The following is a 17,229-nucleotide window of genomic DNA, read 5'->3' as shown; positions in this document are numbered from 1 at the left end:
TATAAAGAAGAGCCAAGTAGAATGCGTAAACTCATTGACAGAGATGAGGAATGATCTAAAAACTGTGCAAAGCCAACTAGATAATACAGAGGAACGAATTAGTGATCTAGAAGACAGGGCAATAGAAAGCACCAATTCAGAAGAACTACAAGATAAGAAAATAAAAAATAATGAAAATAGCATAAGGGACCTATGGGATAATATAAAGCGTCCCAATCTTCGCATAATAGGGGTCCCAGAAGGAGAAGAAAGATCAAAGCAGGTTGAAAAGGTTTTTGAAGAAATCATGACTGAAAACTTCCCAAACTTAAAGAAGGAATCAGATACCCAAGTACAGGAAGCTCAGAGGGTCCCAAACAGGAAGAACCCATATAGGCCCACATCAAGACATATCATAATCAAGATGGTCAGAGTCATGGATAAAGAAATGATCCTAAAGGCAGCAAGACAAAAGCAAAGAGTAAGTTATAAGGGAACCCCCATAAGGCTCTCAGCTGATTTTTCTACACAAACACTACAGGCCAGAAGGGAGTGACAACATATATTCAAAGCCCTGAATGAAAAAAAGATGCAGCCTAGGATATTTTATCCAGCAAGGCTATCCTTTAGGATAGAAGGAGAAATAAAGAGTTTCACAGAAAAAACAAAAGCTGCAGGAGTTTAGCAACAGTATACTCATGCTAAAGAAATATTTAAAGGGATATTCTAAATAGAAAAGCAGCAGGATGCTACAGGAATGAGAAACTCACAACTGGAAAGGTGATAACTCATGAATTACAAATAATGTAAAAATGAAATTATAAAAGAAGACATACAAATCACTGAGAATGGGAGAGGGAGGCAGGGAAGTATAGAATATATTCTTTTCTTTCTTTTCAAATTTTTTTTAACAGTAGGATGGGTTAGAGATCATGTTACTATCAGTTTAATAAAACAGTTATAGTAATGGGCTAATAGATTTAGAAAAAAGGGTAACCACAAGCCAAAAACTTACAAGGGAGTCACAAAAATTAAATAGCATCCATGATAATACAAAGGAAAATTACCAAACCACAAAAGGAAGAAGAAAGGAACAAAGAGAATATACCAATTCAACTGCAAAGATAAGTTCAAAATGGCAATAAACACACATCTATCATTAATTACTGTAAATGTTAATGGACTAAATGCTCCAGTCAAAAGACATAGAGTGGCAGACTGGATAATAAAGCAAGAACCTTCAATATGCTGCATACAAGAGACCCACTTTAGGGAGAAGGATAAATACAGATTGAGAGTGAAAGGATGGAAAATGATATTCCATGCAAATGGAAAAGCCAAAAAAGCAGGTATTGCAGTACTGATTTCAGACAAAATAGACTTTAAAACAAAGGCCATAAAGAAAGATAAAGAAGGACGTTTTATAATGATTAAAGGAGTGATACAAATGAGGATATTACACTCGTTAATATATATGCACTCAATATAGGAGCACCTAAGTACATACAAGAATTACTAATAGAGATAAAGGGGGATATTGATGGGAATACAATCATAGTTGGAGATTTTAACACTGCATTAACATCACTAGACAGATCTTCCAGACAGAAAATAAATAAGGCAACAGAGAAATTAAATACTACAATAGAAAAACTAGATTTGGTGGATATTTTCAGAGCATTACACCCACAAAAAATAGGATATACATTCTTTTCAAGTGCATAAGGAACATTTTCCAGGATCAATCATGTACTCGGGCACAAAAGAAACCTCAACAATTTTAAGAAGATAGAAATTATCTCAAGCATCTTTACTGACCACAATGCCATGAAACTGGAAATCAACAACAGAGAAACAAAGGAGAAAAAAAAAGAAAGCATGGAGATTAAACAATATGTTATTGAAAAAACAATGGGTCAATGAGGAAATCAAAGCTGAAATTAAAAAATACCTTGAGACAAATGAAAATAAAAGCACAACCACTCAAAACCTATGGGACACAGCAAAGGCACTGCTAAGAGGGAAGTTTATAGCGATACAGGCCTTCCTCAAAAAAGAAGAACAATCTCAAAAAAACAATTTAACCCACCACCTGAATGAATTAGAAGAAGAAGAACAAAATGCCCCAAAAAGCAGCAGAAGGAAGGAAATAATAAAGATCAGAGAGGAATTAAATACAATAGAGATTAACAAGACCATAGAAAAAATCAACCAAACCAAAAGCTGGTTTTTTGAAAAAGTAAATAAAATCGACAAACCTCTGGCCAAACTCACAAAGAAGAAAAAAGAGAGAGCACAAATTAGCAAAATAAGAAAGGAAAATGGAGAAATTACAACAAACAAAATAGAAATACAGAATATCATATGAGAATATTATGAAAATCTATATGGAACCAAACTGGATAACCTAGAGGAGATGGACAAGTTTCTGGAAATATTCTGTCCACCAAGACTGAATCAAGAAGAATCTGACAACTTGAACAATCCAATCACCAGACAGGAAATAGAAATAACAATTAAAAACCTCCCTACAAATAAAAGTCCAGGACCGGACGGCTTCACCGGGGAATTCTACCAAACATACAAAGAAGAACTCATACCAGTCCTTCTCAAACTCTTCCAGACAATTGAAAATGAGGGAATACTCCCAAACTCATTCTATGAAGCCACCATCACCCTGATACCAAAACCAGGCAAAGACACTACCAAAAAAGAGAATTATAGGCCAATATCACTGATGAACATAGGTGCCAAAATCCTCACCAAAATTTTAGCAAATAGAATCCAACAACACATAAAAAAGATTATACATCATGACCAAGTGGGGTTCATCCCAGGGACACAAGGCTGGTTCAACATACGCAAATCAATCAGTGTAATACATCACATCAACAAGAGAAAGGACAAAAACCACATGATCATCTCAATCGATGCAGAAAAAGCATTTGATAAAGTTCAACACCCATTTATGATAAAAATTCTCGCCAAAGTGTGTATAGAGGGAACATATCTCAACATAATAAAAGCTATATATGACAAACCTACAGCCAGCATAGTACTCAACGATGAAAAACTCAAAGGCTTCCCACTAAAATCCGGGACAAGACAAGGATGCCCACTATCACCACTCCTATTCAACATAGTCCTGGAAGTCCTAGCCACAGCAGTCAGGCAAGAGAAAGAAATAAAAGGGATCCAAATTGGAAAAGAAGAGGTAGAAGTGTCACTATATGCCGATGACAAGTTACTATATATTGAAAACCCTAAAAGGTCCACACAAAAGCTACTAGAGCTGATTGAAGAATTCAGCAAGGTAGCAGGTTACAAAATTAACGTTCAAAAATCAGTTGCATTTCTTTACACTAACGATAAATCAACAGAAGAAGAAAGTAAAGAAACAATCCCCTTTAAAATAGCACCCAAAATAATAAAATATCTGGGAATAAATCTAACCAAGGAGGTGAAAGAATTATACACAGAAAACTATAAACCATTGATGAAGGAAATTAAAGAAGACTTTAAAAAATGGAAAGATATTCCATGCTCTTGGATTGGAAGAATCAATATTGTTAAAATGGTCACACTGCCCAAGGCAATCTATAGATTTAATGCAATCCCTATCCAATTACCCAGGACATATTTCACAGAACTAGAAAAAATCATAATAAAATTCATATGGAACCATCAAAGACCTAGAATTGCCAAAGCATTACTGAAGAGAAAGAAAGAGGCTAGAGGAATAACTCTCCCAGACTTCAGACAATTCTATAGAGCTACAGTCATCAAGACAGCATGGTATTGGTACCAAAACAGACATATAGACCAATGGAACAGAATAGAGAGCCCAGAAATCAACCCACAAACTTTTGGTCAACTCATCTTTGACAAAGGAGGCAAGAATATACATTGGAATAAAGACAGTCTCTTCAGCAAATGGTGTTGGGAAAACTGGACAGCAGCATGTAAAACAATGAAGCTAGAACAGTCCCTTACACCATATGCAAAAATCAACTCAAAATGGATTAAAGACTTAAACATAAGACAAGATACAATAAACCGCCTAGAGGAAAACATAGGCAAAACATTATCTGACATACATTTCAAAAATTTTCTCTTAGAAGAAATAAAAGCAAGAATAAACAAATGGGACCTAATGAAATTTACAAGCTTCTGCACAGCAAAGGAAACCAGAAATAAAACAAGAAGAAAACCAACGGAATGGGAGAAAATTTTTGCAAGTGAAACCGACAAAGGCTTGATCTCCAGAATATATAAGCAGCTCATATGACTCAATAAGAAAAAAATAAACAACCCAATCCAAAAATGGGCAGAAGACCTAAACAAGCAATTCTCCAAGGAAGACATACAAATGATCAAAAAGCACATGAAAAAATGCTCAATATCACTAATTATCAGAGAAATGCAAATCAAAACTACAATGAGGTATCACCTCACACCAGTCAGAATGGCCGTCATTCAAAAATCCACAAATGACAAATGCTGGAGTGGCTGTGGAGAAAGGGGAACCCTCCTACACTGCTGGTGGGAATGCAGTTTGCTGCAACCACTATGGAAAACAGTATGGAGATTCCTCAAAAGACTAGGAATAGACTTTCCATATGACCCAGGAATCCCACTCCTGCACTTATATCAAGAGGGACACTACTTCAGGATGACACCTGCACCCCAATGTTCATAGCAGCACTATTTACAATAGCCAAAACATGGAAACAGCCTAAATGTCCATCAACAGGTGACTGGATAAAGAAGAAGTGGTATATTTATACAATGGAATACTACTCAGCCATAAAAACCGACAACATAATGCCATTTGCAGCAACATGGATGCTCCTGGAGAATGTCATTCTATGTTAAGTAAGCCAGGAAGAGAAAGAAAAATACCATATGAGATAACTCATATGTGGAATCTAAAAAAGAAAAACAAAAACAAACAAAGAAACAAACAAAAACAAAGCGTAAATAAAGGACAGATATAGACTCACAGACAGAGAATACAGACTTGTGGTTGCCAGGGTGGTGGAGGGTGGGAAGGGATAGACTGGGATTTCAAAATTGTAGAATAGATAAACAAGATTACACTGTATAGCACAGGGAAATATACACAAAATGTTATGATAACTCACAGAGAAAAAAGTGTGACAATGAGTGTGTATATGTCCATGAATGACTGAAAAATTGAGCTGAACACTGGAATTTGACACAACATTGTAAAATGATTATAAATCAATGAAAAATGTTAAAAAAAAAAGGCAGTTCAGGAAACAGTTTGGACTAAGATGATGTCAATTGGAATGGAGAATAGCATAGAGATTCCACAAGGAGACAATACAAGAATATTCATGGCAACACAATTTGTAAAACCAAAAAAGAAAAGAGAAACAAAAAAAGTATCATTTGAAATGACAATGAATAAATAAATTGGTCTACAATCATAAAATACAATATTGTAGAGCACTGAAAATGAATGAGCTACAACTACTCACAACTATGTGAATAAATATTGGTAATAAAATGTTAACAAATCAAAAAAATTCCAGAAAGCTACATGCAAAACATACATATATACACATCCTTCACATACACACTTTTATAAAGTTAAAAAACAATTTAAACTGATTAATATATTATTTATGTGTATGTGCCTATATGTGTAATACATGATTTCAAAAACTACTTTTTAAAAAACAAGAGAATGGTAAATGGTAAATTCAGAATATCAGTTACTTGTGTGAGACAGAGGCAAGAAAACTGTATAGAAGTGCATTGAATGGGTAATTATTAACTTTCTATTTCTTAGGTTGTGTTGCGTTCACAGCTGTTAAAAGTATTAAATGAATGAATAAATGTCACATATGGGCCAATGTTTCTATTGTGTCATGAATCAAAATATATTATTAATATAATTCTGCATATCTGGAAAAATTTTAAATCAAATACTATATTGAAGATTATATTTTGGAGTTTGAAACCATAGGGTTTGATGTAGGGGATAAGTTAGAGGGAATAATCAATGATGCATTCCACATTTCTGGCTTTAGTAATCGGGTAGATGTTAGTGCCATTAACTAAGATAGGATTAAAACAGATGAGGATCAGATTTGACCTCTGTAGACATATTGCCTGTGTGGACAAAAAAAAATGTTGCCTGCCATTTCAGAAAATAATGAATACTGCCTGCCATCTAGCCACCCCTAGTGATGTGCCCTGAAAGGAAAGCAGGGTAGAGAAAAACAGGATACTGGCCCTAGATAGTTAAGATGCATATCAAAGGAGTAATTTCAATGAGCCTAGACTCTTGCATCTTCTCAAACACAGAAAAGAACAATAAGCAGTAATTTTTTGATGTTCTACTACATGTTTTTTCAGTAAAAAGTCTTATATAACCTGGCTCTCTCTTACCTCTCTGGAACAGTTTCTCAGAGCTGTCTGAGAGACTGTTTCCCAATCTATAGAGCTCCGTAAGTTCCCCAAACAAAACATAACTCACAGCTTTTAGGTTATGTCTTTTTTCAGTTGACAGCTCTGATGTTCTTGTGAGACATCCAAGTAGAAGTATGAAGTAACAATTTAATATAAACATCTAGACCTCAGAGTAGATATCTGAACTAGATTTAGAAGTCGTCAGAATTTATATTGCATTTGAAGCTATGAAAATGAATATAAACACCTAATGAAAAATTATAATAGAACAGGATGTTAAGGACGTAATACTGGAGATCTCCCACACTTAGAGACCCAAAAAAAAAAGAATCAGCCTGCAAAGAAGTCTATGAAATGCCCAGAAAGACAGAAACACTAGGAGGGTATGACGTCAAAAAAGCAAAAAAGAAAGCACTTCAAGAAAGAAGGAGTCCATTGTATAAAACTCTGCTGACAAGTTTCATAATATTAAGACAAAAGAATATGTCCTAATTTGACACTATAGAAGCTAGCAGAGACTTTTTGGCAAGAATAATTTCAGTGGAATAGTGAGAGCAGAATCCAAATTGTAGTTAAGTGGAACTGACAACCTGAGGCAGCATATGAAAATAAGTTTCTTAATAATAATAATAATAGTAACAATAATATCTTATAAACATAAAGTGCTTTTAAACTTATATTACTATTTGATCTTTATAACAAAATAGAGGGAAAGATAGGTCCTGTATCCCCTTTCTCCAAAAAAATATAAAGGATGTTGAGTAATCAATAAGATGTTCGTGATTAGAAAGCTCATCTAAATGTCCATCAACAGATGACTAGATAAAGTTGTGGTATATATTTGAACCATGGGATACTACTCAGCCACAAAAGGAATAAAATAATGTCACTTGCAGTAACATGGAGGGACCTTAAGATAGTCACTCTAAGTGAAGTAAGCCAGAAAGAGAAAGAAAAATACACATGATATCACTTATAAGTGGAATCTAAAAAAAAAGACAAACAAACTTATTTACAAGACAGAAACAGACTCTCAGACATAGAACACAAACTTATGGTTACCAGGAGGGAAATGGGGTGGGAAGGGATAAATTGGGAGTTTGAGATTTGCAGATACGAACTACTATATATAAACTAGATATACGACAAGTATAGCACAGAGAACTATATTCAATATTTTGTAGTAAATTATGCTGAAAAAGAATATGAAAACAAATATATGTATGTTCATGTATGACTGAAGCATTACGCTGTACACCAGAATTGACACAACATTGTAAACTGACTATATATATGATATAAAACTGACTATATATATATAAAAGAAAGCTCATCTGGAATGAAGTTGTGATTAGCACCAGTTCTTCTGATTTCAGCTCTGGTCCTCTTTCTCCCTCAAGAAGAATAAAGGGGTAAAAATGGTCAGATGATTACAAAGCATGTCCAGTACATCACAGAAAAAAATTCAAAGATATGTTCTACTCATGGTGGACCAGACTCATTTGCCTGAATCACATCATGGCAATTTTATTAATCACCAATAAATAAAATATAACATTGTACTTTTGTTTTCTTTTCCCTCCTGGGTCTTAATTCTTTAAAAAAATTAAAATTTCTGCAATTATTTTAACCACTAGATGGAGTTGGAACGACACGAGAAATTCTTTATTGTACAATCTACCTACAATTGCAACTAACAACACTCCCTCTAAACACCTGAATTCCACCCAAACTCCCTAATTAGAGTCTTAAGTGGATTACATCATTATTTGAAACAACAGGAAAATGTAAATGTCAAATGATGAAGTCTCTAGGAGTAAAATGTACTTGAATACTTGGAGGAAATGCACAATTAAAGGAGTATATGAATGCTATTGATAAATTATCAGAGATACTAAGTAAGAATTTTAAAATAATGGAAATTGAAAATTGTGGTAGCTCACAGTGAAAAAAATGTGACAATGAATATATGTATGTTCATGTATAACTAAAAAATTGTGCTCTACACTGGAATTTGACACAACATTGTAAAATGAGTATAACTCTATATAAAATGTTAAAAAAAAAAGAAAATTAATTCTTTAAAATGACTTTGCATTTTGAAGTTACATTGTTTTACCTGACACATATTAAAGTGAAGATCAGTTAATGTTTAGATAAAAACACAATTTGATTTGGGTTGGTTTAATACACATGATTAAGTTTTAAATGAGGATAAAATAAATGTTGAATCTTAGTCATTTACAAACAAAATAAAACAAAACAAAACAAAATTTAAAACCTAAGAAAATAATCTCACCTGTTATAGAGAAATAATTATTTTGTTTAAAGGGAAGCCTGCCAAACTCACTCACATCTTCTGATTTGTCCTACCCTACCACACACACACACACACACACACACAAATATCCACCATCATTCTCCTAGTTTAAAAAATTCAGCCAAAATTTGAAATACCATCTCATTAAATTACTAAATAGGTTTTTAGATTTTTTTCCAATATTCTTTTGGCCAGTTTTATAAAACTGAAATGCAGTGAATTAGCAATTAGAGACAAATGGTGATATAGACAGGACAAGGAGATAATTCAAGAGGAAAGTTGCCTTAGAATGAAATTCCTAAAGCATTTTATTTATTTCCTCAACTACTCTCAACCCCAACCTTACCTTTTTAAGTAGCTAAAGTGCAGTATTTGTTGTATAGCTATTGGTGTCAACCAATTGAATAAATGGCACATTCTTCCCTTCCCCTATTGATTTGAAAATAAATCTCATCTCAGCTTTTGCAGATGTCCTGTTTGAGTTATGGTAGAAGCTATTTCATATGCTATAATTGTCTCCCCCAAATATAAACTGCCTCAGTTAAAGATCCTGAAAGAGAATGTTGGTCCATTCTTAGCCATTTAAGTGGAAGATTTCAAATTGCCCTACTTTATTTTGTTTACCTGAACAATAACAGTGAAGAGGATAACAACTGTGGTTGCTGCAATGAAGAGCTTCTTTCTGGAAAACTCTGGGAGTAGAAAAACAAGGGAGAAACAGATCGCTCCCCTCAGTCCTCCATAGGCTATAATAAATTGGTCCTTTCTGGTGACTGTATTCACATGACATTTGTTCACGAAGAAAGTCAGCACAAGAACTCCTAAATTTTCCAGTAAGAAGAATAGTTGAGTAATTAATCAACAGAAGGAAAAGTGTTACAAATGTGTTCTAATAAATTAGTGTTATACTCGACTGGAATTCTAAGGATTTGTGATGAATAATTTAAAAGTCTAAATTAACTAAGCTATTAAAAGGTTTGTTTCCTCAGAGAGTTTTCTTTAAATAGTTACATTTTGTTTTGGTTGCGTTTTGTTTTTTCCTTATGATTGTTCTCAGTTTTCTTAGAAAGAAGGCAGTGCAACTCCCTTCCTTAGGCCTATGTGGATTAAATCAGGGTATTCTGCAAAAGTAGACTCTGCAAACAGAATATAACATTTTTCTTCAGTCTAATAAATATTACTGAGCTGATCAAAGCTAGTGAACTAAAAGTTAAGTAATGTGACCTGTATTGGTTTTAATCTTTAATGAGCCAGGCTTCCAGATTCTTCAAGGTTTTGAAGAAAAGTATTTTTATTTCTGCCACCCAGAATCTAGAGTTCCAAGACTCAAGTCTCAAACAGAGCTTTTTATTACTCATGTTTGTCTGTAGTCTCAAAAACCAGCCTTAACCAGGAGAGAAGTAAGTGCTTAGTAATGTACCAGTACTAGTTGAAGGAAACCAGTTAAATCTCTGCCCCACAGATCTCACTCCTAGTGATTATCTTTTGAACATCTTAATGTGAATGAGTTTATAAGATTATTTACTTCAAGACCAGGAAGAGAATGCAAGTTTCCTTGATAGGCTAGCTGAAAGTGGAGGTTCTTACATAAAATTTGAGTTGAAATAAGTTGGCCAACAGACAATTTAGCTAAAATTGATTTGTTTGGAAAAAATCCCAGATGCTCTTCATTGGAGTATATGGTTTGGAGGTCCATGGGAGTAGTCTTGCAGCCTCTAAATATAAGAATTGTGGTTCATTTTTCTGTTTTTAGAAATATTTTAATTTAATTTAAAAATTTTACACAGTGCCAGAAAATGAAAACTTAGTCAAACTCTTAGAGCTGACATAATTAACTTTAAATAAAAGCTATATCTACTGAAATGTTTAGAACTTTGAATTTTCCTTTTGAAAACTCTGTCTCCTTAGCTCTTTTAATTTTCTTTTTTATTACTACAAAAGCAAAGGAAGCTCTTAGAAAAAAACACAGATATGCAAAGGAAGCATATGACACCCATAATCCCACCCATCCAGAGAAAATTATTGCTAACAATTTGGAATAAAACCTTCCAAAGCCACATATGACTGTTTAAATTATTATTTTTCTAATAGTAACTGTTTCCCTACTGTTGAACATTTAGGTTGTTCCAGTACTGCCTAAACATATGTAATAACATTTCTAATCACCCTTCTGCTATATTAAAATTACCAGAATTCAGAAGTAGTGACAGTATATTTATTTGAGGCCAAATTACCATTTTGACTAAATGGAAATTCATCCAGCACACTTTGAGTCAAACTGCATTTGGCCAACTTAGGTGTACTGTGTCAGTAATATTGACATATTGCCAGAATGCTGACTTTTCCGTTTTGTTTATTACTCATCTTATGTTGGTTCCCAAACCAAAGGAATGAGAATATTCTGATGCATCAACTACTAAAATCTTCTAATATTTCAGAATCACAAATATATATATAGATCTTTTTCCTTTTCTCATACTAGATGTAGTGATTATCTATACATTATAGTTTATAAATAAAATGGTATTAAAAAGAGGATTTGTTTCATCTCATGAATTTTCATACAAACTATATATACAAATCTATAGAAATCTTAGCCTCTGTCTTTGATGTTTACTCTTGCTAGGTCTTAACATTTTGTAGGAAAAACTCCTCAATTATCTCTCATTTTTTTCTTTCCTGTCAGCTATTTTTTTATAGTATATGAGCACAAAGTAGACTTTTTTGATCAGTTTTATTTAAAAAGATGCTTAGATGAAAAAAGAACATTTTACAACCCTAGTGAGATTTTCCAGTGGGCTCAGAATAAACTAGAACTTGCCTTCTGTGAACTTGCATGATGATTTCACTGTTAATGGCCAGCCTAAATACATTTTAATGGATGATAAAGCATACCCTGGCCAGCCTTTTTATTCATCCTTAAAACCCTAAGCAATTTCCCTAATATGCCCCTCAGTATTGCTAGAGTAACTTATAGTCTCCAAAGAAAAGTTTACAACGATTCTGTTCATTTGTGGAGGAGGAGGGAAACAGAGATATAAATGTCAAGAAAAGATGATAAACTATAAACTGAATTCTTATGCAGACTATAAAATGTAAGATTAAAGAGACAGCTCAGTTTAACTAGCAGTGAAGCTGTGATGTTTTCAAGATGAAAAATATGCTCACATGTGTATTTCATTTCAGTACAAATGGAGTACTTTTTTAAAATGTTAAGCATTGAATTAGAAGGTTTAGCTGCAGCCAACTGTAAAATCACACAGTAGGTATAGTTTGGGGGTACCAGATGTCACTCAGCCTCTACTAGGTTTGGAGGAAAAGACATAGATGGTGCGGATTTTCCTGCTGGAGTCAGCATTCCCCATGATACAGTCAGTACTTAAATAATACTGATGCAAACGTTAGCAAGATGCATACATGTGTGTTAGGATAGGAAGTTGAAACAATAGTGCTGAGGGCAGTGGTAACTTTTACTCCTTCTTTGTAAACTAAGGTGAGGCAGGGAGATGTAAATACTCAGAAAGAGAAGAATGAAATCTTTCAGTGCTCACCCTAGCAACAGTAATATTATTGAGTATTAATTCTTAGTAGTAGTACTAGGAGCACCCACAAATTTGTTATAATATTCTATATTATAATAGCACAAGTATTCACAGTAGCAGCAGCAGCAGCAGTAGTAGTAGTAGTAAAAGCTAACATTTAGTGGAAGTTTATGATGTGCCCAGCACTATACTAAGCCCTTTGACTGCTTTATGTCATGTAACTCTCACAATAGCTGCCTGAAGTTGATAGCAATACCACTTCTATTTTACAGTTGAGGACTCTCAGGCTTAGCAGATTATATGACTCAAAGCCATAAGGCTAAGTCGTGAAACTAGAATTTGAATTCAGGTAGTCTTATTCCAGAGCCTGTTACTTAGCCTTGCTATTATGGACCCCCTACATAAGTGAAGATATAAAACAGTCCACTTATGATAAGTAAAGCAAATATAGCATATTGGAATTTTAAATATCTTGCTTCTAATGCAATCCCAAATTAAGCTGACATATTTTACACACAAAACAATATCCACCATACCTAATGCTCTCCAGAAAAGACAGAAAATGACAGTGAAACAAATGTAAGGCCAATTCCATTCATGGTTATTTCCAATGGTAGAAACACCAAGGAAGATGAAGATAAGAGTGTCACTAACACTGCTCCACATCTTCATGAAGTACTTGATAGTGGTGTGGGACTTCTGAGAAATGTTAGCTTCCACATAGCGTTTCATGCTCATAGCACAGGCAATAATTCTAAAGAAGAGGAAAAAATGTGTAAGAGTAATACTTGAATTTAACTTTAAGGGAAAGTGATCACACAAATGGTGTTGAAGACTAAATTAGCATTTCCGTTACTCAAGATGTCTGTCTTTATTCCAGAACATGAAAAACATTTCATTTCTGCAGAATTTATACAGTAACATTTCTAAGACTATAAAATGCTTAGTTTTCAAGATAAATGACAGTTTTTACGCTCATTTGTGTGCTGAGAACCACCCGCCTGTTTTATGTTTAACATCATCTAATCAGTCCTCCTTCAATAAGGCTGCACTGACAGATTCTAATCATTGGTTGGCAGCAAATCACTCAGAGGCAGGGGCTAATAATGAGAAATATTACATACTTGTAGCCTCTAAAGTACTGTAATCAATAATCAATACTAATCAATTCTAATCAATAAAGCATTTTTTGATGCTTAGGGAAGGTTTTACTGTTTTATTCTATTCACTATGCTTTCAAAATTATGTTTTATATTCCTACTTAATCATCTTTTTCAAGTCTTCCTCAAGAGTATTTCATTGCACCTTCAATCCATCAAAACGGTTTCTGGCCTGCAAGACTTTCTTACTACTCTTACTCATTTAAGGGTCAGATATTTAGATATTTTCTTAATAACTGGAAGCAGGGGAGCGGGAGAGTAGGAAGAACATTGTATATAGGATGATCAACAACCTGTTGGCATCCCATACTAAGTAATGTTTAAATTACTTTCTACTGAAGTGCACACAAGTGCACTCATTTCACAGAAAACAGATGTTCTTTCACCTCCAATATAACCTTTTTAAAATGCAAAACTCCCAGAAAATGGCTCACATTAAAAGCCATAAGGGTATGAATGCCAAACTAGGAATCTGAGAGGCAGACCAAGGATATGAGGCAGCTTTGTAGATTGTAAATCCTCAGTTTTGCCCAGGACCAGCTCAGACTAAACAAATAGTTCTAAATCCCGTAATGTGATACTCAAGGCATAAAAACCATCAGTTGCTAATACTTAGTTCAAACTAATCTACCCTGGAAATCTACCCTGAAAATAGCCAGAGGTTTATCATATGTAAAACTCAGAGAAGTAGGTAAAACAATGATTAGCAAGGAATTAGAGTCAAATTTCAGCTCTGGTTAAACCAGACTCACAAAGGGAGCTTTGAAAAGACCGATTCATCTTCAGCTCCTTTAATATCAGTAATAACTGACTGACAGTTGTCCTTAAAGTTACTGCAGGCTCTTTGGGATTGCTTCAGTCTGATTAAACCTATGAAATTCAGTTAGAGGCACACTGATTTAAGAGTTAATTACTTAAAATACCATTTGACAAGCTTAATCTTTGTTCTTTCTTTGACCTACAGATGATTTTAAAGTATACATATACATATTTACATAAAGATTTTATGTGCTAATATTTAAGTGCTTCTTTTGTGTCAAGTATATCTTCTAAGTGTTTTATCTATTTTATCTCAGTTAATTCTCAGATTGACATTTATGAGATAGAAACTATCTCCATGTCACAGGTGAATGAGGCCTGGAGAAATTAAAGAACTTTCTCAAGGACACTTGGCTAGGAAGTAGCAGAGCTGGGATTGAATCTAATCAATCTGTTTATCTAGAGTCCATGTTCTTGACCATCTTGATATATATTTCACATATACACAAGTTACTTCATTTGTGTGAATGATAACTAATATTTTTAAGTGTGACATTTTTAATCAACTTATGTTTTGCTTTTCCATTTTTTGAAAGTTAGTTACCTTATCTTACTGACTTGCTTTTTATGTTTTCTGTCATTAATTGAGCATTGAAATGTTCTGACATTCAGTATCAGCCCAATATAGCCTCCTTCCTTTTTCAAAGAAACACTGTTAACTGTTCTATTCTGGAAAAAAGAGGAGAATGTAAGAAGCTTCTCTGACTTTTCATTCTTTTTTTCCTCACAACAGTTTACAAGAAGACTTTTTCAGTTGATTATTTCAATTTTTGAAGGTATAATTTCAAAGTATTTGTTACACTTAAAATCAATCATTGTTACCAACATTTATTGTTTTCTCTGTCAAGTTGTATTTTTCCCTCTAGTCAGTTTAGCTCTAAAGAGCTTCCTCTCCTGCCATTGTTATGTAGTGTTGTTTCTTTGTTTCCTAAGTAATTTGAGATTTTTTTCCAGAAACTGGAAGAGTTCCATGATGATGTTCAGTGTTCCAGGACAAAATTTTAAAATGTTTTTAATTGCTCTATTTTCATTTTAGTCTCAGCTACTTTAAGGAGATAGGCTTGGTCAAGTGGTAAATAACCAGACTTTCAAAAATGTGATAGACAAACATATGCTCTCAATCTTTTACAGATTTTTTTGCTTTCAGTTGCAGTTCTGTGTGTAAATTTTCAGGGTTAAAGCTGAGTTCCTGATATAAGCATAGGTATCTCATGAATAATCAATTTTAGTTGGCCAGTGAAACTTTTTTTTTATATTTTAAACCACTTCCTGGATACGGTTTAAAGTATCTAAAAATATATGGGCATCAAAAGCCTTAAGTGAATTATCAATGCTAATTAATCTCAAGATTATTTCTTATTATTTTCACTATGCTTAATAATTTCTTCTAATAAATAGCATTTGGTTACTTGATAATTATCATACATTTCTTGTTTTCCCACCTGTTGCATGCAAGTTTTATTCTCATTTCCTATTCTGTAAAAAGAAAATTAAAGCAGTTCAATAACCACAAATTTCCATTCTCTAGAGTCAATTTGTGATTGTTTGAGAGAAATAGAATAATGAAATCCTCAAGGAGTAAGATTTACATAGAGCATCTGCTGAAATTGTTGAAATACTACATGCTGTCTGGTGTCTTTCAGCACAGAACAGTTTTTTGTTTGCATGTTTGACTATCTTAGACGTGATAACTAATTAAAATATTACCTAGAATATATCATTGCCATCATACATGCATTATAATCACATCTAAGGCAATTCCTAATTGCTGCTGTTTAATATTTACTGAGCAGTATGCAGCATTGTGTGATTTCCACCCCCAACCCTCATACATGGTTCCTATTCTTAATCACATTAGGATCTTAGGTAACATAAGGTCACACTGACAGTACATACATTAAGCTAGAAATACAATTTGCATGCAAACTGATTATTTTCAAAGATTAATTGTATTTTTTCTTTCTATTCTGTTTTATAAGTATAGACAGACATACAATCACACATCTCATAAAGAAAGACAAGTACGAGATAAAAGATGAATGAAGTAGCTGTGGTTTTAATGGTACTCCCCTCAACACTTAGGTCATTTTTAATTTTTTTGTAGAAATGACACCCCAAAAATATCAAGAGAGGTGGGAATGAAAGATCAATTATGCAAACCAGAAATATGACTTGGTCATTTCTTTTAGCCAGAGAAAGAAGAGCTAATGAAGGTACTAATGTCAGGTAAAGGTAAAGGAAGAGTTCTTTAAGTAAAATATAAGTATAAAGCAGGAATAAAATATACTTTGATTTATTAACTATTAAATATAGCATATTCCTAATAAAATGCTTAGAACTGCTAATATTGAGTGCCTACTACATGCTAGTCACATTCCATTTAATCTTCATAACCTCACAAAAATACACAAAGTGTAATAAGTTGCAGAGCACATATTTTAACCCAACTCTGACCAATTGCAGAACTTATGATCTTTCTATTACCCAATGCCACTTCATGTTAAACAAAAATTATCCTGCATAGATACACTTGTTTTTCATATTTAAAAAGTTCTAAATAGCCTTCTCATATAAAAAAAATTGTTACTGCAAGCATTGTAAAACTGTACTTTATAAGGAAGTAAAGTCAGAGATCTAAAACACAAGGAAATCTAGGGTGGAATTCAGGCATACTTCTGTGACATTGTGGGCTCAGTTCCAGATCACTAACAAAGTGAATATTACAGTAAAGCGAGTCATATGAATTTTTTGGTTTCCAGTAGACATAAAAGTTATGTTTATGCTATACTATAATCTATTAAGTGTGCAATAGCATTATGTCTGAAAAAATGTGCATGCCTTAATTTTAAAAGTCTTTATTGCTAAAAAATACTAACCATCAACTGAGCCTTCAGTGAAACATAATCTTTTTGCTGGTGGAGGATTTGAAATATTGGCAAGAATTACCAAAATATGACACAGAGACACG

General features: G+C 33.5%; 1 protein-coding gene across 1 annotated transcript in view; it reads right to left on the bottom strand.

The window, feature by feature from the left end:
- The window catches only part of LOC105064758 (sodium/hydrogen exchanger 2-like), a 58,231-nt gene that overhangs the window by 22,982 nt on the left and 18,020 nt on the right, over positions 1 to 17,229 (bottom strand). Inside the window, exons 4-5 of the mRNA XM_010949757.2 lie at positions 12,819 to 13,036; positions 9,365 to 9,561 (exon numbers count right to left, since the gene is read on the bottom strand). Of these exons, the coding sequence (XP_010948059.2) occupies positions 9,365 to 9,561; positions 12,819 to 13,036 (415 nt within the window). The remainder of the gene's footprint in view (positions 1 to 9,364; positions 9,562 to 12,818; positions 13,037 to 17,229) is intronic.

Source organism: Camelus bactrianus, chromosome X (assembly GCF_048773025.1).
Source record: "Camelus bactrianus isolate YW-2024 breed Bactrian camel chromosome X, ASM4877302v1, whole genome shotgun sequence".
In the NCBI taxonomy this organism is placed as follows: domain Eukaryota; kingdom Metazoa; phylum Chordata; class Mammalia; order Artiodactyla; family Camelidae; genus Camelus; species Camelus bactrianus.
This window is presented reverse-complemented; position numbering and strand designations above follow the sequence as displayed.